Raw genomic sequence first — 20203 nt, 5'->3', positions numbered from 1 at the left:
CATTTTCTTCCATCCAGCGTTCCCCCAAGTCTCCCAATAAAAATGGTACCTCACTTGTGGGGGTAGGCCTACTGCCCGCAAAAGGAAATGCCCCAAAACACTATCTGAACACATCAAAATTAATTATCAAATACAAAACTACCTTTTTTGTTTGAGGGGAAGAGGGGGCGACCTGAGTTTTTGGTCCTGGGCTCAGCAGCCATCTAGGGAAACCTACCAAATACAGACATTTCTGAAAACTAGACACCCGAGGGAGTCCAGGGAGGTGTGACTTGCGTTGATCCCCCAATGTTTTCTTACTCAGAATCCTCAGCAAACCTCAAATTTAGCTAAAAAAAAAAAAGAATACACAAATTTTCCCACATTTCCGTGTGGGATCACCACACCGGGACAAATTTCATACCACCCAACGTTCCCCTCAGTCGCCCGGTAAAATTGATACCTCATTTGTGTAGGTGGGCCAAGTGCTTGGGACAGGGAAGAGCCAAAAACATGTCGAAATTGAGGGGGAACCAAAGCGGATACAAAAGGGCAGTTTTAAAAGAAAAAAAAACATTTTTAGGCTGACAAGTGCAGCAGAATTTTTATCAGTACAGATGACACAATGCTGGGTGGTAGGAATTTTGTGGATTCCTGCAGATTCCGGAAGGTTCCATCACAAAAACGTGGGAAAAATGTGTGATTTCCAGCAAAGCTGGAAGTTTACAGGGCATTGTGGGTAAGAAAATGGTGTGGGGTGCATGTGAAACACACCACCCTGGAATCACCCAGATGTTTAGGTTTCAGATGTGTCTACGTCTTGTGGATTTTTCTACATGGCAGCGTCCCAAAGTCCATAAAGTGCAGCCTCACCATTCCAAGTGGGACGAATTTGAGAGTTAGCCAAGCTCTCATGGCCCAAATGTAAAACCAAAACCCAAAATAAATAATTGTCTTCTTGCTTGCTGTGGGATAAGATGTTTTAGAGTGCAGTGGAGAGCTGAAAGACTGTTACCCTCTTCAGTTGGGGTGGGGGCATAATCAGACCCATACTGGTTGGTAGCCACCACCCCACTATTTTTTTTTATTTTTTTAAATCCCTGGTATCTAGTATACTTTCTGCCCCCGGGGTGTGGATCAGGGGCAATTGCCCCATCTGCCCACTGATGGGCAGAACAACTTTGGCCCCATTTATTTGGGGTGAGGGTATGGCCATACCCCCACCCTCTTATTTTGGAAAAAAAAACTTCCCTGGTCTCTGGTGGGCTTTCTGGTCCCCCTTGGGGGCAGATGGGCCTTCCAAAAATAGGCCAATCTGCCCCCAAGGGGGCAGATATGGCAAACAGTAATGTGCCCCCATGGGGAGCAACCCTTAGCCAAGGGGCAGATCGGCCTAGTAAAAATACACCGATCTGCCCCCAAGGGGAGCAGAAATGGCCAAAATAAATCCCCCCCCCCTCCCCGGGGAGCGATACCTTGCCTAAGGGGTCACTCCTCTTGCGTGAAATTGGGGCAAAACAAAAAAAATCCCTGGTGCCTAGTGGTTTCTGCCCCTCTTGGGGGCAGACTGGCCTAACAAAAATCGGCAGAAATGGTCTAAATACAATTTGCCCCCCAGGGGAGCGACCTTGCCTAGGGGGTTGCTCCCCACCTCTAAAAAACAAATAAATAAAAATAAGATTCTTTGGCGACTAGAGGTTTCTACCCTCCCTGGGGGCAGATCGGCCTAATAATATGTCACTGGAGGGGGGGGAGGGGTTGAGGAGGGGTCAGGGTGGAAGGGGAAGGGCTACCCCTTCCATCCCTGCCTTTAAGCCCACAAAGGGAGCGCTACCGCTCCTTCTGAGCTCAGTGCTGAGGATGTAATGGTTACGTCCTCTGCACAGGAGCACTGTGCCGGTGGACGTAACCATTATGTCCCCGGCACAGAAGGGGTTAAAGAAGTAATAGCTACAAGGAAAGCGACCTTCCATGTTAAGCGTTGTATTTGACAAGAGTGCATGGGTTCAAAAGGTGGTCCCATGAGTCTGTTAAGTACGATATTTAAATTCCATGATGGGACAAGTGGTGTTCTATGTGGAATAATGTGTTTTAATCCTTCCATGAAGGCTTTAATAACAGGAATTCTGAACAGAGAAGTATATTGAATATTCTGTAAGTATGCAGATATTGCAGTGAGTTGTATTTTGATGGATGAGAAAGCCAAATTTGACATTTGCAAATGAAGTAAATAACATACAATATCTTGTATGGATGCTGCAAGCGAGTCAGTATTTTTAGATTGACAGTAGTATACAAATCTTTTCCACTTGTTTGCGTAGCATTGTCTAGTAGTAGGTTTGCATGCTTGTTTAATGACTTCCATATATTCTGGTGGAAGTTTTAGGCAACCAAATTCTAGGACTTCAGGAGCCAAATCACTAGATTGAGAGCATTGGGATTTGGATGCCCGATTAGACTTTTGTTCTGGGTTAACAAATCGGGTCTGTTTGGGAGTTCGTAAAGACAAACCTAGGAGTGTTGTGTACCAATGCTGATGTGCCCATTTTGGTGCTATTGGAATCATGGTAAGTGATGTTTGATGCAGTTTGCTGACCAGAAAGGGAAGGAGTGGGAGAGGGGGGGGGGAGCATAAGCAATTATTCATGACCAACTGATCCATAGAGCATTGCCCTTGGATAGAGGATGTGGGTGTCTGGATGCGAAGTTTAGGCATTTTGCATTTTCGTTTGTTGCAAATAGGTCTATCTCTGGTGTTCCCCACTTTTGAAACTACTTGGGAGTGAATCTCCCATTTGTGTGTTTGTTGGTGATTTCTGCTTAGGAGATCTGCCAGCTGATTGTCTATCCCTGGAATGTATTGCGCATAATCGATGAATGGGATTGTGAATTGCCCACTTCCATATTGTTTGGACTAGGAGGGACAGCTGAGATGAGTATGTCTTGCACGGTTTGTTGAGGTAATACATGGTTGTCATGTTGTCTGTTTTTATGAGAACAGGTTGAGGATCAGTCTGGCTGCTGTGTTCTGGATCGTCTAGGGTCTTCTCATGAGTTTGGTGGCGGTACCGGCATAGAGTGCATTGCTGTAGGCCAGTCTCCTTGTGATGACAGCCTGCGTCACCATTTTCCTGGTGTTGACGGGGAGTCACTTAAAGACTTTGCGAAGCAAGCAGGGTGTGTGGAAGCAGGATGAAGCGACTGCGTTGACCTGGTGCCTCATGGACAGTTCACTGTCCATAATGATGCAGAGGTTGCGGGCATGGCTTTTTGGAGAGTGGTTGGGTCAGAGTTCCAATGCCCACCAGTAGTCATTAAAGAGGAAGGTTAGTCTGCCAAAGATCAGTCCTTCGGTTTTGTCCGTGTTGAGCTTCAAGCAGTGACTCTCTATCCAGGATGAGACATTCTTCATGCAGTTGTAGAAATTGGTCTTCATAGTGGTGGGGTCCACTGAGAGCAAGAGGATGAGCTGGGTATCGTCGGCATAGTAAACTATGTCAATGTCATGAGCTCTGATGATGCCAGCGTGAGTCATGAAGATATTGAAGAGGGTGGAACTAAGGGAATAACTTGAGGGACGCTGCAGACGGCGCCCATTTGTTTAAAAAAAAAAAGAAATAAAATAAAAGCTAGGAGAGGGGTGATTTGAGAGCAGAAAGTTTTGAAAAAACTGCACTATTGTGGCTTGTGAAATGTACCATTTTTAGTTGGCTACAGTCTATATTAGCTGCCTAATTCTTCTTCCTGCTCCGCTAGCAGCCTCAGCATCTGTGCTGTGGGATTAGTAATCTATTATGCTGTCATCAGAGATTTTAATTCCCTGGCAGAGTTGATCATTAAAACTTTATAAACACGTTTGAAATCCCACAATCGTTAGGTCTCCACCAGCCACTGCGATTCATTTTCCTTCACTCTTTCTTTTGCTATTTTTTCTGGCAGTTTGCTAGCCAGCAGGCTGGCTATTTTATTGCCACTGTTGCAGTATTTCTGATATGCAGCAGGACAAATTAGGCTTTTTTTTTATTTTATTTTTTAAATCAAGTATTTTCACTTAGGCCCTAAGCCTGTTAAGTTTTCTCCAAATTTTGTTGCATTGATTTCTTTGTCTATGGCTTCCAATTCTCTCACTTGACATTCATGAGATCCTTTTTCTTGTCTTTCTCGGTTTATCTTCGCTGAGACTAAGAGGGTTTTCCCTCATACTGCTTTTAGGGCATCCCATGGCACCAAGTTATCTACTTCACTTTTTTCACTGTGCTCTATAAAGAGAGACAGTCAACTTTCAAGTTCCTATATCATGGGCTTGAAGCACAACGGCTTTCATTCGGTCGTAAACCAATTTCTCCCCGCTCTGTCCGTCTACATGAATATCTAGCTGAATGGGTGCATGATCGGAGATGGTAACATGGACAAAATGTATGGTTTGGATCTTTTGCACTAATGCTCAAGATACATGTGAAAGGTTTTGTCTTAAGGATGTTCTCCAGGCAGCTGAATAAAACACATAGTCTATTTCTCTTGGGTGTTGCATTTGTTAGATATCATCTAGACCCACCTATCAAAGCGTTTCGTACCTGGTTTCTGATAGAGAGCCTGTTTGGTTTACCCTTTGTAATAATCGATCCCTGTAGTTGTCCATAACGAAGTTCGGGCCCACTCCTATAGTAAGATCCCCTTCTGTTACTCTCAGTAGATCAGTAATTGTCTCATTCAAGATTACTTGGGAATCATTTAGAGCATAAATTGACTTAAGTGTGTGAGATGTGTCTCTGGGTTTTAATACTATAACTTGGACTCTACCTTTCATGTCTTTCCATATCTGCTGAGCAGCTCCTGCATATGGGTGTTTCTGCCAAGACTCCCAGGCCCCCCTTTTTTCCCTTGAAAAAGCAAAACTGTCCAGGAATGTCTTCAATCTCATTCTATACCAATTATTTGGGAAAAGAGTCTCCTGCACAAGGCAGATATCTTCCTCCATGCTGTACAACACAATAAGTACTGCTTGCCAGTTGACTGGAGAATTGGGATCCAGCTCATTCAGACTAATTATGTTTTTTCAATGTTTCCACCACAGTTCGAAGTTGATGTTTGTCTCTGTGCCTAGAGTGTGTGTGTGTGTTTGGCCTCTACACTTATCCTCATATACTGTTTTCCTACACTGTGGAACATTGAAAATAAAGTCAAGAAATGTACTGATCTTAACTCACTGAGCCTTCTCTAATAGAGCTCTCTCCAGCCCCTATGTCATTCAAATGTCCCATGCTTAACTTCTTTGTAAGGTAATTTACTTTCACTACCATAGTTATATCCTATGAAACTCTCCTTCTCCTGGGCTAATCATATTATCTCATAATCCCCAGCCATGTGAATGATGTACTTCGGCATCCTTACACTCCAGGTACTATTGTTTCCATCTACACTCTCTACAGTCTCTATGCCCAGTGTTTCTGGAAACTCCTGTTTGCATTTGCCCTTTGCATGGCCTATTGATATTTCCATTGCGAAGGCCCAGTAGGCATGATTTAGGCAAAGCGGTTTGATCTCTTGACACACAATATTACATCATTCTCTTTTCAGTATATGGAGGGCGTGCAATTGTGTTTGACTCCTCCTTCTCAAATTCCCTACCTGGACTCCTAAGATCTGCTTAACCTCTCTTTGCAACTTGAGCTGATATTGATATTCCAGATAAAAATCAGCTGCCACTGGGTGTCCCTACCTATACAGAGTTTTCTGTGTTCTAAGAAGTCTGTCACCTCTTTAAAGGCACATCTTTCTGTAAAGTGATTAAGGAGTCTTTTCTGTAAACATATTATGGAGAAATGTACAAAAAGAGATACCCTCAGTCACTCATATTAAAGTTCTCTTTTCTCCTGCACTGTGTTCATACTGCTTTCTTTTATGTTGTATTTATCGCTCCTCATCAAAGGATCTAGGGCACTTGTGTTATTGTTGTAGCCTATTGCTGTTTGAGTTCTGTCCAATTAGATTTCCTCGAAGTCTAGACCTAGCCAGGATTGACAAGGTTTGCAGAATGCTTTCCTGTTCTTGGTTTCCTATTTTGTTTGATATTTCTCTAATGAGATTTTAGGTCTTCTTGACCTGCTTTCTATCTCTTCTAACTTCCCTTGGAGTTCTAAATTTTGGTCCTGCAGCCGGAGAACTTGTTTCAATAATTCTTGCTCTTCTGAACTATGATCTCCTGTTTCTTCTAGAGTAGAGTCTTCGTCACATATTATTAAATTATTTTTTAATCCTGTGATGTCCTGTGTGAGGTCGTTCTGGACTGCACTGGTGTCCTCCCTTACTTCTTTAAACAATTTTGGCATGACCCGTCTGGTAATGAGATCTTCTGCATTTTCTGATAAGCTGTCTCTTTAGGAGTAATTTCTGTTCTCACGCTTAGTACTGTCTTGCTTACCACTAGAGGTTTGGGATTTTTAGCAGTAGATCTTTTATAGTGTTGTCTTTGAGCTCTTTTGCTATAGCCATCTTGCAGTGTACACACGTTTTGGGATCCTCCAACGTTACGCAATCTCGGTCTTCTGTTCTCATAAGCCACTTTATTCTGAATGGACCTCTTTCTTCCTACAGGTGCCTCTTTTACAGGATGTCATTGTAGCTGTGTGTTTCGCCTTTCAGGCACAGTGGCTTTGCCAACTTTATTTTTTCTAGGAGAGTTGCTCTGATCCTTTATTCATGCCAGCAGTGGTTTCCTTTTTCCTACACGATCTACAAGTCCCTCAGCTAGCTAAGTGGCAATAGCCCTGCTACCTCATATGATGAGGAAGCCTTCACTGTCTTGCTGACAACGCTTTCAGTAATGCTTGGCCCCATGGGGTGACAGTCCTTTCTTTAAATGCATGCCACTGTCTCCCTTCCTGTAAGCTGATTCAGGGCTTTGCGTCACTGTATTAGATCACATACAGTACATGTGTTCTTCCCCTGAGCTTCTCCCACATTCAGAATCACATTGCTCACAAAGTCAGGGTCCCCACTGCACCATTTCTTTGGTGAGTTTGCACCATGCTCACTTCCGGCAGCCTTTTCGGGACTCTTACCACTCCTTATCCCTCTAGTAGCCTGCTTACCGCTCACTGTCAGACTCGCCCCCATCTTGATTCTGGGTCCAGTCCCGAGCACTGCCTCTGCACTGCAGCTGTTCCAGTGACTCCCCAGCTTAGGTTGCCCAATTGGGCATTATTCACCTCCATTGTTTGAGGACTTAATGTAATTTCTGTAGGAGTTCCAGTGGCCACAAGCTGCACTGGTGCATCTTTTCCCTCCAGAGGACCACCCTGGAATCCTAGGGCTATAAATCCGAGAAGATGCTGATGCTATCCCCAGGTGCAGAGGAGGAACAAGCATGCCCACCACTTCCATGGGCCCACTTGAGCTCAGCTCCAGTATCAGACTAGGCCACTTCTAAGTACCTGCATTCCTGGAAGCAGTTCTGTTCAACACAAAGTAGGCAAAATGGGGGTCTACAGCCTGCATTGGCGGGTCTGTCAGCCATCCATGCCTCTGCATCTAGGCCTAGAGACGAGCCCAAATCATTATGGCTGCCATCTTGTGTTCTGCCCATTTCAAGCACTCCTGCAGTCTCAAGCGGGTAACACCTGTCAGACATGTATTGCCACGGTTTCTGTTGTCAGGGCCTGAGGTTCTGATTTCTGCAGTCCCCAACTCATTTCTGAGACTGCAAGCTGCAGTTTGGCTGGCTTGGTCGGAGGAAAGGTAAAAGGTGCCTGTAAAACAGCCACCGTCTTTGCCACACCATTCATGGCCCATTTTTAAAAGCATGCTCAAAGGCAACTTGCATCAATGGATGAAAATAAAACAAAGAGAAATTGCTTTTAATTTCTCGATTAAAATTGAATAAGTTGATCAACGGACAATGGGAGATGTTAACATATTTGATAGAGAACGTATTCTTCTAAAACCTATTTAAATTACACATTTTAAAAGTGATGTGACCATACATGTTTTTTTCGTTTTTTTGTTTTTGTTTTTTTAACAGCACTCAAATGTCCATTTGGGGAGCAAGATAAATTTGCTCGCACCGTAGACTGGCATATTTTAATGTGTTAATGTGCAAGTACAAGTTCATATGGTATACGTTTTTCACAAGGAAGAAACAAGCATTAAAATACGATCCATTTTTTTTTTTTTTTAATGTTTTGCACAGATTAAGTATTTTTCACATACTTCAGAGACCTGGTTAAGTTGTTCTTGCCCAATACCCATTTAAGCATTTGCTAAATCAGTCATATTTATAGAGGTGATTGCTGCCATTATTTTTTTTTATTTTTTTATTTTAACTTACTTGACTTCTGTTTGGTGTTAGAATATGTCTCCTTGTGGTGCTAGATTGTCAAGCTATTAACGGACCACAAACACTTTCTAGTCTGCATGCTGAAAACACCACCACAAATTTACCTTTAGTCCTTCAGCACTCCTTCATTTAAGTGTGTGGGAAAATATGGCCTGGGATAAGCACTACGAAATTATAAGGCTTAGCTGGTTCATCCCAAATCCCAGGTTCTGCTATATTTAATCTAATGCGCACTGATGCCACCTAGTAATTCTCAATCATCCATCCATTTGTGTTTCCTCATACAGCTTAAAAATCTACTCTCACCCCAATTATTTCTAAAAGTGGAATATTCCCCAGGTACACGTAGAATTAGAGGGATTGGGTTGGCAATTTAAAATTAGTTCAAGCAAGTCCAGCCAGACGAGTTTTCTCGAAGTAAAAAAAAATCCTTATTAACACTCGAATCCCATATGTACGGTGCCTGCAGCAGTATAACCCACTCCTACAAAAGAATGCTTTGTTTCCCTGTTATTAGATATATTCTAGCAGTCGAAACAGGAACACGTGGCAGCTTCAATTAATCACCTTCATTTGCTTGTCTGCTAAAAAAAAAAACATTTTCAAGCTGGTTAAATATGGTACCACCTCAAAGCAGCACGAACAGAACAGCATTTATATAAACCATAAGAACGACACGTGTAAAGAGAAAACTAATTATTGGTGTCCCTCCATTAGAGGCGAGCTAGCTGGGTACTGCTAATCACAAATGACAAGTAAAATCTGTTAATCAGCTAACAGCCTGCTTCAAGAGTCTTAGTCAATACGACAGCTGGCTTAATTCAAAAGCTTGAAATGTTACTAACTTGACTATGAAAAAAGGCGCCACTGGACAGTGAAGTTCAAACATCCTCTGAGGCGCGAGAGTAACACACATTGAACATACAAACACGAGAAGGCGCCTCTGGTAGAACAATTTGCACAGTACAAATTATTTTTCCAAAAATCTGACACCTCTACCCCCCCACAACGAATACAGGATTTCACTTTAAAAGGACAGACTCAGGAAATTAAGAAATAAACTGAGACTGACGGCCGAGACCATAAGGGACAATGCTTATAAATGTCGGCATGTTTTTCAAAAGAACTCTAGTTACCTAAAAAAAGGGGAAATTAGAAAATATATTAACTATGGTACTTTAGTCGCATGAAATAAAAAAAAAAAAAAGATAAACAGAGCAACGTTTTATACTACGTCGTCAGGAAAATGATATCACTAAGACTGTACAGGGGTTGAAAGTGGAAATTAGGAAACCGGTCTGTGTTCTTACTTCAATGGAATGGTCTTCACAAGTAGATCTTAACTTGTCATTTGGGGACCGGGGGAGCTTAGGGGGGAGCAACCATACTTAGGTGGTTCATCACTACTTAGAAAATTAACTATTAACAGATGAATAAAGTGTATATAAAGAAAGCACAATGTAAAACTGAACATTTTAAAGCGTTCTGTAAAGGGGAAGGATTTTGAAACTGGAGGCTACAAATTATATTAGTATACTCGGATTGATTCGTGGTAGCAGTGCAACTGCATCAAAAAATATTGAGTGTAATACAGAAAAACTCCATCATTCCCACTAAAGTTAAAATTTAGAATTTTTGTTTGTGAATTATTAAAAAAAATAATCATCTGTGTATTTGTTTGATTAATAATTGTTTCTGTTTTTTTGTGTGTAGTTTTGTGGTTCAAATAATCAAAGAAGAGCTCAGCATGGCTAAAAGTTAGTGGTGTACAGGAGAGTTGTGTGGAGTGTTGTAGAGTGGAATGGTGAAGAGTGGAGTAGGGTGTTAGAGTGGAGTGGAAGAGTGTTATTGGCGTAGAGTGGCAGAGTGCAGTGGCATTGAATTCAGAGACATACAATGTAGCCTTATAGAATGCAGTTGCGTAGATTAGAGTGGTACATAGCAGAATGTAGCGGAGTGGCGCCGAGTTGAGTGATGCAAAGGGCAGTGGCGCAAAATAGAGTGGCACAGAGTGCAGTGGCATAGAGTGGCGCAGAGTAGACTATTGTGGCGTAGAGTCCTGTGACACAGAGTGGAGCGGCACAGAGTGGATTCTTGTAGAGTGGCGCCAAGTGGAGCACAGTAAAGTGGAGTACAGTGGAGTGGCACAAAGTGTAGTGCAGAGTAGAGTGGCACAGAGTGGAGCAGCAGAGTGGAGTAGTGCAGAACAGAGTGGCACAGAGTGGAGTAGAGTGGCGCAGAGTGTAGTGTCGCAGTGGCATGGAGTGGCGCAGAGTGCAGTGGAGCAGTGTGGCGCAGAGTGCAGTGGAGCGGAGTAGATTGGTGCAGAGTGCATTGGCATAAAGTGCAGTGGTTAAGAATAGAGTAGAGTGAAGCAGGGTAGGTGCAGTTGAATAGAGTGGCATAGAGTGTAATGGGCTACAAGAAAGTGGTATAGAGTGCAATGGTGCAGAGTAGAATAGAATAGGGAGGGGACACTGGTTCGGCCTAGAGTGCAGGGGCTTAGAGCTGAGTGTTACAGAGTAAAGTGCATTGGCGGAGAGTGTAGTGACGTAGAGAGCAGTGTTGTAGAGAGGCGTAGAGTACAGTGGCATAGAAAGTAGTTCTGCAGGGTAGAGTGGTATGGCCTAGACTGGAATGGTGTAGGCTGCAGTGACGAAGAGTGCAGCGGCTTAGAGTGGAGTGGTGAAGAGTGCCTTGGCATAAAGTAGAGTAGTACAGGGCAGAGCAGAGAGGCGTAGTGGGAAGTGGCAGAGTGCAATGACGAAGAGTGGAGTGGTGCACAGCAGAGTGCAGTGGTGTAGAGTGGAGTGGCCGTAGAGTGCACTATGCATGGTATGGTAGTGCAATGCCACTGTAGACAACACATTTTCAATTGAAATGACCATTACATTTGCACAGACATACAGTTTGACTAATAACACTATACAGTGCACAAACCAAAATGTGTGGAAATTGCATCACCTAGCATTATGATTTGTTCTGATCATTTTAAAGTATGTGTTTCTAACACACTTCAGAAATACCAAAAAATGTGCTTCATTTGTGTTACTAATTCTGATATATTCTGAATTCTTACATAGTTCATTTAAATGTTGTTGTATGCTGGGAATAAACCTTTTCCCCCAACCCCAGTACCCAGCAAGATTGTCACATAAATCCTCTCACTTTGAAGCCAGAGAAAGAAAAGTAAACAGGCACCCTCAGAAGACAGCGCTCGACATTTGACCTCAGCCTTTGAATGCACAGCAAATGAGACAAGATAAGATTTATAGACCTGTTTACAGAAAGGCAGTTCGTGGAAGGATACAGTAAACACGATTTAGGCAACAGAAGGGACAAACTCAACCTGGAGATTCCAAAGCAAATAGAGCCAGCAAATACAAAAGCCAGAAAATGTGAGATACAAACCACAATGCCAATAATAATTAATGGGAGGAATGCATTCCTAGGTCAACTTTCTGAAAGTCCACAAGATGTTTTCAGCAAACCAAGCAGCTGCACTGTATGGTAAGCTGCAACCTAACACAAGGTTAAGAGCTGCTGGACTATACTTCAGCATGTTCTAGGACACCCCTAAGGGGCAATGTATGTTCTATAAATATTCTTGAATCATTTTCAAGGAAGTCTTTTCCTTGGTAATGATGAGAAGGTAAGTAAGAGACCACATTCAAAAAGCCAACAGGCTAAGCAAATTTGAAGGACTGTGTGCCAAACCTCGTACCTAGCCTCATACAACACACCAAAAGCGGCGACAGAAGCGCTGCTTTTGAAGTGTCAAATCTCTTGATGGTCCGATAAATCTCATTCTCTGATCATGCGCCTCTCAGAGTTTATGCACGCTGAATAGCTACCGATAAAAGCACAAACATAAATGTAAATCAACTACGTAAGGCTTTGGCAGTTTGCAATAACTTGACAAAACAAACAGAGAACGCAAGAGCACTAATGCTATACATTTCTTCAGGTACAGAGATGCAGTATCTACTACTTGAAACATGAAAAACCTGTTGCACCAACAGGCTAGCTCTTAACTTTGAATGCTAGTAAAGGCTTGGCAAAAACTATATGAAGATCCTGCAGTAGAAACATTCATAGTGAGGCATAACTATATGTGTGCCTGAACTGGGAATGAAGATCAGGGGAGTGACTCCTTCCACCATTGGGAAGGCAATTCCTAAAGTATATGAAACTTAACAACTGTTTCTGCTGTATTATTAAGGTGACCTGCTTCATCCAGAGCAGTACAGCACTACCATTGCAATCGAAACTGAATACACATTTCAATGGACATGGGAAAGCAGGCGTGTGGGACAGAGCCTCTGGAATCCCGTCAGTACGGTAAATTCAGAACTATCTACAAATGTGTCAGAGTAACCAATGACTGGGCTATGGGTCATCACAAAACAGCACGTAGCTGAGCTTGTGCTACCTGTTGGATCGTGTTTATAAGTACACTGTATTTACAATGAGCCTCCCACTGGATGCCAGGCCCAATGTGGACAGACTAAGATAGGTGGAGATGTTAGGTACTGAGCTGTCACCCTTGATAAGCAGCTATGGCACTTCACCAAGAAACCCTGTGAAGCAAGTTAATCAATCTCCTTGTGGCCGAAATAGTAAGTACATACTGTGAATACATATAATGTAAATTCCACTGGTACTGTTGATTAGTTTCTCAATTAATCCTCCCACTACCCCCACCCTAATTTCTGTTGTCCAGACATAACCAAATCCCAAACTCTATACTAGTCTAGATACACCGCCTGATGTCTGACATGCCCAGCTACAATATAGGGTTCTTGCAAAGCACTTTGCTGCTCCTTGGGAGTTACCTCTGCACCATATGAAATGCCAAACAAGACAGAGCTTTTATTTTTCCTTGTCATCTCTATCTTCTCCACATAACCTATGCCTTCACATAACATGGATTGACCCAAGTATGTTATGAACAATCATTGAGGTCTGTCACCTGTCTGGAGCAATTATTATATATCAGCCATTTTCGGAACCCTAGTAGCGTCACAAGAAAGAGGGGGAAACTGTTGTGGTGAGGATTCCTCATTATACGTACCAAAGTAAAAAAATAAAAATAAAAGCAGCTCAATAGTTTGCACTTCTTAGCAAGGAAAAGCATACCACTGTAGTTAAACTAGAGAGGTTCCTGCTTTAACGTGAATTGAACAGACCAAGCCTTGCTGGCAATTATTGGTAAATTACACAAATATGACAGGACTTTGACAAATAGAAAACACGTAATTAGAGGGCTTGTAACAGGGTCACGTCTACTCATATTAAGCTGGGAATAAACAGTATGTCACGCCACTCGATCGGCAAAAAGGTAACTGCTGGTAACAGTGTCCCAGTTACAGCAACCAACCTTACCCAATCTTGAAGCAAACTGTTTAAGGGGAAAACTACTAACAGAGAGAACAAACATTTGCAACGCAACAGGTCTTGTTTGCGCTCGAGTTAGAGCTATTAGCGTTGTAAATTCCTAACTGGACTTTTCTTGCCACATAAATTGAAAATGAAAAGTAAAACAGTTGATATAAGCAAATCAATTCAAAAGCCAGGGCCGCAACGAGCGAGAGACACAAAATGAAAAAAAAGCTTGCATGCAGTCAAACGTATCGGCAGACGTGCAATTATCTATGTAACAGAGTCGATGGCCAAGGCGGTAACAAAACGGCACTAAGGAGGGACACACGTAAAGCATTTACCAATGATGATAAAGAATTTTTGAAAGTCAAGCCCATGAATGAGTGGTGGTGATGGGCGTGTACAACACGTCAGAGCGCTTATTCGCTTGACCTAAAAAAAAACTATCATCTTTATTTATGAGAGTTTATGCAGAAACATTTCTGAGTGAGTTGTGGATTACCACGTAGCTCTATGTTTGTCGAGGTGCCACATTTCCAGCCCTGGGCTTTTTTCTGACAACCAACCGAAAGTATTGGAAGTTGAGCCAGGAAGTGTTTAATTGTACTTTACTAACAACACACCTGATACCAAAGATCGTGCAATTGAAAAGCCCAGAGTTGGAAATGTGTGTCACAGAGATGAATTTGGGCAACATCCTCATCAGGGGTTGGCATTTTCAGGCCTATGATGACATGCATTAGCAAGAAAGAACTGGAGCGTAATAAGTCCTCTTCATGGAATTGTAGTGTCTTTTAGGAGGACGTGTTTCCCCTCACTAGGGCGGCCAAGAACATTGACCAAACTGGGTGACATGTGTCCTGTCAAGAATTTGTAATGTACAATGGATGTGGTGTGTGCATTGTGTTAATGCCAAAGACAGAAACTAAGATGTGGCTCATTGTATATCTAAGAATGAAAATCAACTTCAGCTTCCGTTCCGTATTACACAAAAATTCTAGTTTTTGGCAGGCTTTGCCTATAAATGGTTATGTCAATTATTCCCTTTAACTGATTGCTTATATTAGTGGAATGTATTTTATTCTTTTAAAATCATTTAATTAGCAGTGGTTAATTATTTACAACAGATTGCACACTGCCACAGCCCCATGTGCATGCATTTATGTAGCAAAGTTTTCCAGTAATGTGTGCCTATCGGACATGACATAAAGACAACATGCAAAGAATTTATAAAGCATGGAAATGCTATAGAAGATGCTACCTGGTGAAATTATAGTCAAGCTAATTGCACTCTCTTTCTCACGAATGAGTATCCATTTTGTATAAATGTGAGAGTTGTTATAATCTGTCCACCTCTTCTCGGGTTAGAACCATGTACCATTTTTTTTTAAGTTCTACAGCTGAAACATGTATTGCCACTAAAGTGCAATTTAAATGTCTTAGCATCATCAATAATTCTGTTAAATAGTCGCTTTTATACATCTGAGAAAGTGTGAAATCGATTCAACAAAAATAACATATATACACATTTAAATATTGTAATCCCTTTAGCATCAGTGATTCTTCTCAACAGTAACCATGTCACATACAGAAGCATTAATACTCTAAACGGAGGAGACTGTTTCTTTTTATAAGCGCTTCAATCATGACAGAAGAAAACAGGTAATTACACAAATTGGCAATGACATCCGTGATGCAACCATGTACACATTTAGACGATCAGGGAGGGGTATTACTGTAAAACACTGAGATGAAATACACAAAATCAAGGAAAACGTGACATTCTTCAGTGAAACTAGGACATGAATAAAATGTTCATGAAATGAAGATCTTGAAATGTTTATCTTATCAGAACTCGACAGGCTCACGGATTGCAGATAGCAAACTGGTGTGAAAACACAACGACAAAATAGACAAGCAATTTTGCCTCCCATTCCAACAAAGCTCTAATGAAGTTAGCAGAGCAGCCTGAGAAGATTCATGGCCTAATAAAGGAGATAAGCAATGCCCTGTGTGTAATGTCGTTACTGCTGGCAGATAAGGGCCCTAGAGAGTCCGTAACAGCAACAGCTAAAGAAACCAAAAGGAACTATACAGTAGTAGGTCACTGCTCTGAAACAGAAATAGGAGGGAGAAAAAGGCATAACTGACCACTATCAAGCATCAGTTTTTAAAGGACACTGCAACCAAAGAATAAAATTACTTCCTTCCACAGTATGAGTATACTTAAGTGTACACCAGGTCGAACGCCAACGCTCAACCTAAAAAGTTTCTTCGGATAGGAGGAAAAAAGAGGGAAATGTGTGAAACATAGACAGTAAGATTAGGGAGGCTGTTAAGGGGCTCTTGTTTTGGAGAAAGCTCTAAACCCGGGAAGGGTTTATCAAGAGGGCTCAAATATGTTGAGCTTTCATTAGGGTTGAAATAGTCCCCTAAAATTTTACTGCCATCAACTGGCAGCCAAAATAAAGTTGCAAGTTTATCCATAGTTAATATTAATGATCCCTCCCCCTTTCTTGTTCCTCTATACTATTAGGACACTTAAGAGATAATTTAATTTTGCATAAGAACAACAGGTATAACTCACAGGAGCTCCTGCTAATCAGATGAATCAATCTTGGGATACACCCTCACATAAGTAAGCACAAAGCCCTATAATGAAGTATGTCACCTTCAGGTGTGCGATGGCCCAACAGCCTCATAGCTTAATATTTCACCTAACCACAATACCATGGATCTCGGCATCAGAGGGATACCATGATTTCATATGAGTGCATCTCGGTTACCATTCCAACCTGGTATATTCTTAGTTTATTACATATTCTCCATCCTAAACAATTAGATCTTAACAACTGGGTACAGAAAACAGATGCCGCAGACATCCAGCTTTACAGCTACACATTAAAGAGTACAAAAATGCTTTGCAGGTCCCTCAAGCTTCTTATTCAAGTTTGATGTATCCACTTATAAAGTTGTGTTCCCAACAAGCTGATAATAAGGAAGTGTCAGGATCTAATAATGTGACTGATTGTGCAGAGTGATACTGTTAAAACTTGAAGCATGGGCACAAGAACAAGGTTTTGTCCGATGTACAGCTAGGATTCCGACCAGAAGTTGGCACGTTGGACCAAAGCCTTAATCTTGACCTCATCACGCAAAAATGTGTGGAAGTTAAGAGAGAAACTGTGCACTTAGCCTTTATAGTTCTCACCTCTGCCTAAGATACAGCACAAAGGCCCAAGTTCTGGAACATCATGGAAGGCATGGGGTGCGACAGGTTTATTGTGGAGCTATTACACAGGTAACACTGGGAAATATCAGCTAAGATTTGATACAGGAAAGAGGGCCATTTATCCCCTAAAATAAATGCTTGTGTTGGAGTACAGCTAGGGTGTGTCTTCAACCTTTTATTGTACTGTATATTAATGACATGGAGGATTTTTTGTCTAGGAGGGACGTATATATGGCTAAGATAAGCTCCCTCTCTAACCCAGTTCTCCTGTATGCAGATAACATGGTTCTAATAGCTAGAAATGCCAGCGGACTACAATCACTGGTGGCTGCTTTTAACACTTATGTCCGGACTGGGTCTGAAGACAAACTTTTCTAAATCTTTTTTTCATGAAATGTGGTCCCACATGTACTAAATACCTGAATTTTACAACCTCAGGTAAAGAGGTAGCCAAAGTTCCCAATTTTACATATTTGAGAATTCCATTTGATTTAGCCATTAACTGAAAATGTTAGCTAAAAATTAGATCACTCTAACTTAAGAATTCGGCTAGCACAGTGTTTCAGTTCACCCATAGGCTTGGTCATAAACCAGTTAAGGAAACTGTTCAGATTTACAAAAGTAAAGGACTGCTGGCGTTTTTTTTTGGAGCTGGACTCTGGGGATACACTGGCGTTAGCTCCATACAAATGAGTGACAATAGTTTTAATCGAAGGCTCCCTGCGCTGTTGCCATGCTGAGGTGGGGCTGGGTTTTGTCAAAGATTACATTAACATTCAACCTTTAATATAATGGCTAAGAGCCCGGCGAAAACTTGAAGCCCATTTTACAAAAGCAATTCCAAAGCATTGCTTAGCATTAGATAAAGTCAGGAGAATCCCCTGGTTGACTTCTAGAAGGGAGACCTAGAAAGAGTTAGTGATCCCCCATCTGTACTTGGACTCTGAGAACTCTCCACAGTTATCCCCTCACATAGTCAAAGGTCTTTATTTAAAAAAAGGTTTTAAAGTGTACAGGGGCAAACCGCAGATAAGGAACCCGGGATTATCCCAGTGGAATATTAGTGTGAACTTTGTACAGGATGTGTACCATCAATCTATCACAAAATAAATGGTCCAGGTTTCGCCTCATGAGACTACATTTTAACCGTGTCCACTTCTGTATACTTAAGAAAGCTGACTTATTTAGAAGTAATCTAACACTGCTTGCTGCAACTAACGTTTGCCATTACAGCTCTCTAAACTTTGTTGGTGGTCTATGGCAGCACATGGATGCCAGAAAAGTAATTTACAAGGGAAAGGGAGTCTCCAATAATTTCAGAAAATATAGGACCTTCACTGAATTACTACAACCAAACATGATTGAGGAAAATGACCCCTTTAAATAAACTCAATACTGTAAAACGGACTATGGGTTTGTTGGATGTGCCCCCTTTCATCCAAGAATGTTCCATGAAAGTATACAACCCAATAAGCAATGTATGTTAAAGGGATAAAGGGGTTTGCAGTATCATTCAGTTGCAGCTCTATTTGCTAAATAACTGTGACAACCTCTGTACATTATTTGTCAAAAATGGTAAACCTCCATGTCCTAACAACCTTTTTCAATTTGTTCCTTCAAAATGGTGGGGTCTGTAACTAGCAATATGATTAACAATGCAAAGAAAGAAAAAAAATTCAATTCACTGTTATAACAGTTACAGTGAAAAGCAGATAGGTAGCCATTTGATTAGCTTACAAAAATAAATGATATTGCCTTCCTAACGACCAGCTCAAACCTCTCAATGTGCATAGACTGAAATTGCCACACAGCACATGCATTTTAAGCTCGCCTAAAGCTGTAAAATCCACCAAGTTTTGAAGGGACAAAATGTTCATCAATAATCAGAGCAAAAAAGATCTGTAAAGTGGTCTTACTTAACTTGACTATTTAATGTATTCTTACCTTTCCTCTCCGCCCATTTCCACCATCTTGATCCTCCCATTGCCAATCAACTCCTCGCACCACTCTGCCACCAGCAAATATCCCTCTTGCTGTTATTTTCTTTGATTTTCGTCGAGATTCTAGCAGCACTCTAAAATTAAAATACAAGCACAGTATGATTGAATTTTATTCAATCGGTCTTCATTGGTCATACATTTTGGCTGGACGAGCAGCAGAAGAAATTGCACTAGTTGGTCATACCCAGTGCCCTGCAATCCCTAACAATGTACACAGCATTAGATTCATCCAGTTGTATATATGTTTATTGCAGAGAATTATGCAATGAGATTGAAATGTATCAACTGCTGATTTTTTTTTTTTTTTTTTTTTTAAAGGAAACCTGTAAGCGTGGTTTGAAAGCCTTCAAGAGCACAAGCATGGACAGCAAAATTATGTGATACAAGCTAGCAAACCGTAGGTTCCTGCACAGCACATTATCTAAATCAAAGGCATAAAAACAGCATACAAGAACAACCTGATTGAGAGACTATGTAATAGCTAACAGACTTCAGTGAAAACATGTTTATTATTAGACCAAAGACGTTAACCTATTAGAGAGAGAATTCAAAAGGGACCACAATGACCAAATATGCATGGACAATGGACCATTAGGGCCCTCTCACTGCAGATTCTATAGAATAGTACAAGCAATCACACATGCACAATGAACTGAAATCATTTGCCATTATCAGTGTAACTGTAAGGTTCACACCATGGTATCTGTAAGTGGGTATGTAATGGCACCGAAATAAACTACTCTCCACAACCGTCTTCAATCTAGACTGATCTCAAAGTTCAGGCACTGCATACTCAAGCCACAAAAAATCTTGAACAAACAAATCAATATTCAGAAAATCACCTATCTCTGAAATTTAGAGCAAAATAGCAATTGCATACTCAAATGCCAAAACACCAACTCATAAGCAAAATTCACACCCCAATGGAAGACCCAGCCATCTGTTTTAAGCTATTGCCAGGGCACCTTAGCAACTAGATGGAGAATGTCAACCCAATGACACTTAGCCCAGCATGTTTCAGGCAGACTACTCTATGAAGAAGCAAAACTATGTCCATGCCTAAAGCAATAATAAAAAAGCACAAGAAACAAGAACAGGCAAAGCAAATAGGTCTTGCCTTTGAACAGCATTAGCGGGCCCATTAGCAAAGCAACCCACATGAATCATGATGCTGCGGCACCAATATAGGCTTTTTAAAAAATTTAATTTGATCCTAGTCTTGCAGCCACATTTAAAAAATAAATAAATAGAAAGTGAGCCAAAGCACACTGCTAC

General features: G+C 41.4%; 1 protein-coding gene across 1 annotated transcript in view; it reads right to left on the bottom strand.

Moving 5' to 3' along the window:
- The window catches only part of MIB1 (MIB E3 ubiquitin protein ligase 1), a 345878-nt gene that overhangs the window by 249703 nt on the left and 75972 nt on the right, over positions 1-20203 (bottom strand). The window contains exon 3 of the mRNA XM_069220006.1: positions 18873-19002. Within this exon, the coding sequence (XP_069076107.1) occupies positions 18873-19002 (130 nt within the window). The remainder of the gene's footprint in view (positions 1-18872; positions 19003-20203) is intronic.

Source organism: Pleurodeles waltl, chromosome 2_2, assembly GCF_031143425.1.
Source record: "Pleurodeles waltl isolate 20211129_DDA chromosome 2_2, aPleWal1.hap1.20221129, whole genome shotgun sequence".
Lineage (NCBI taxonomy): Eukaryota > Metazoa > Chordata > Amphibia > Caudata > Salamandridae > Pleurodeles > Pleurodeles waltl.
This window is presented reverse-complemented; position numbering and strand designations above follow the sequence as displayed.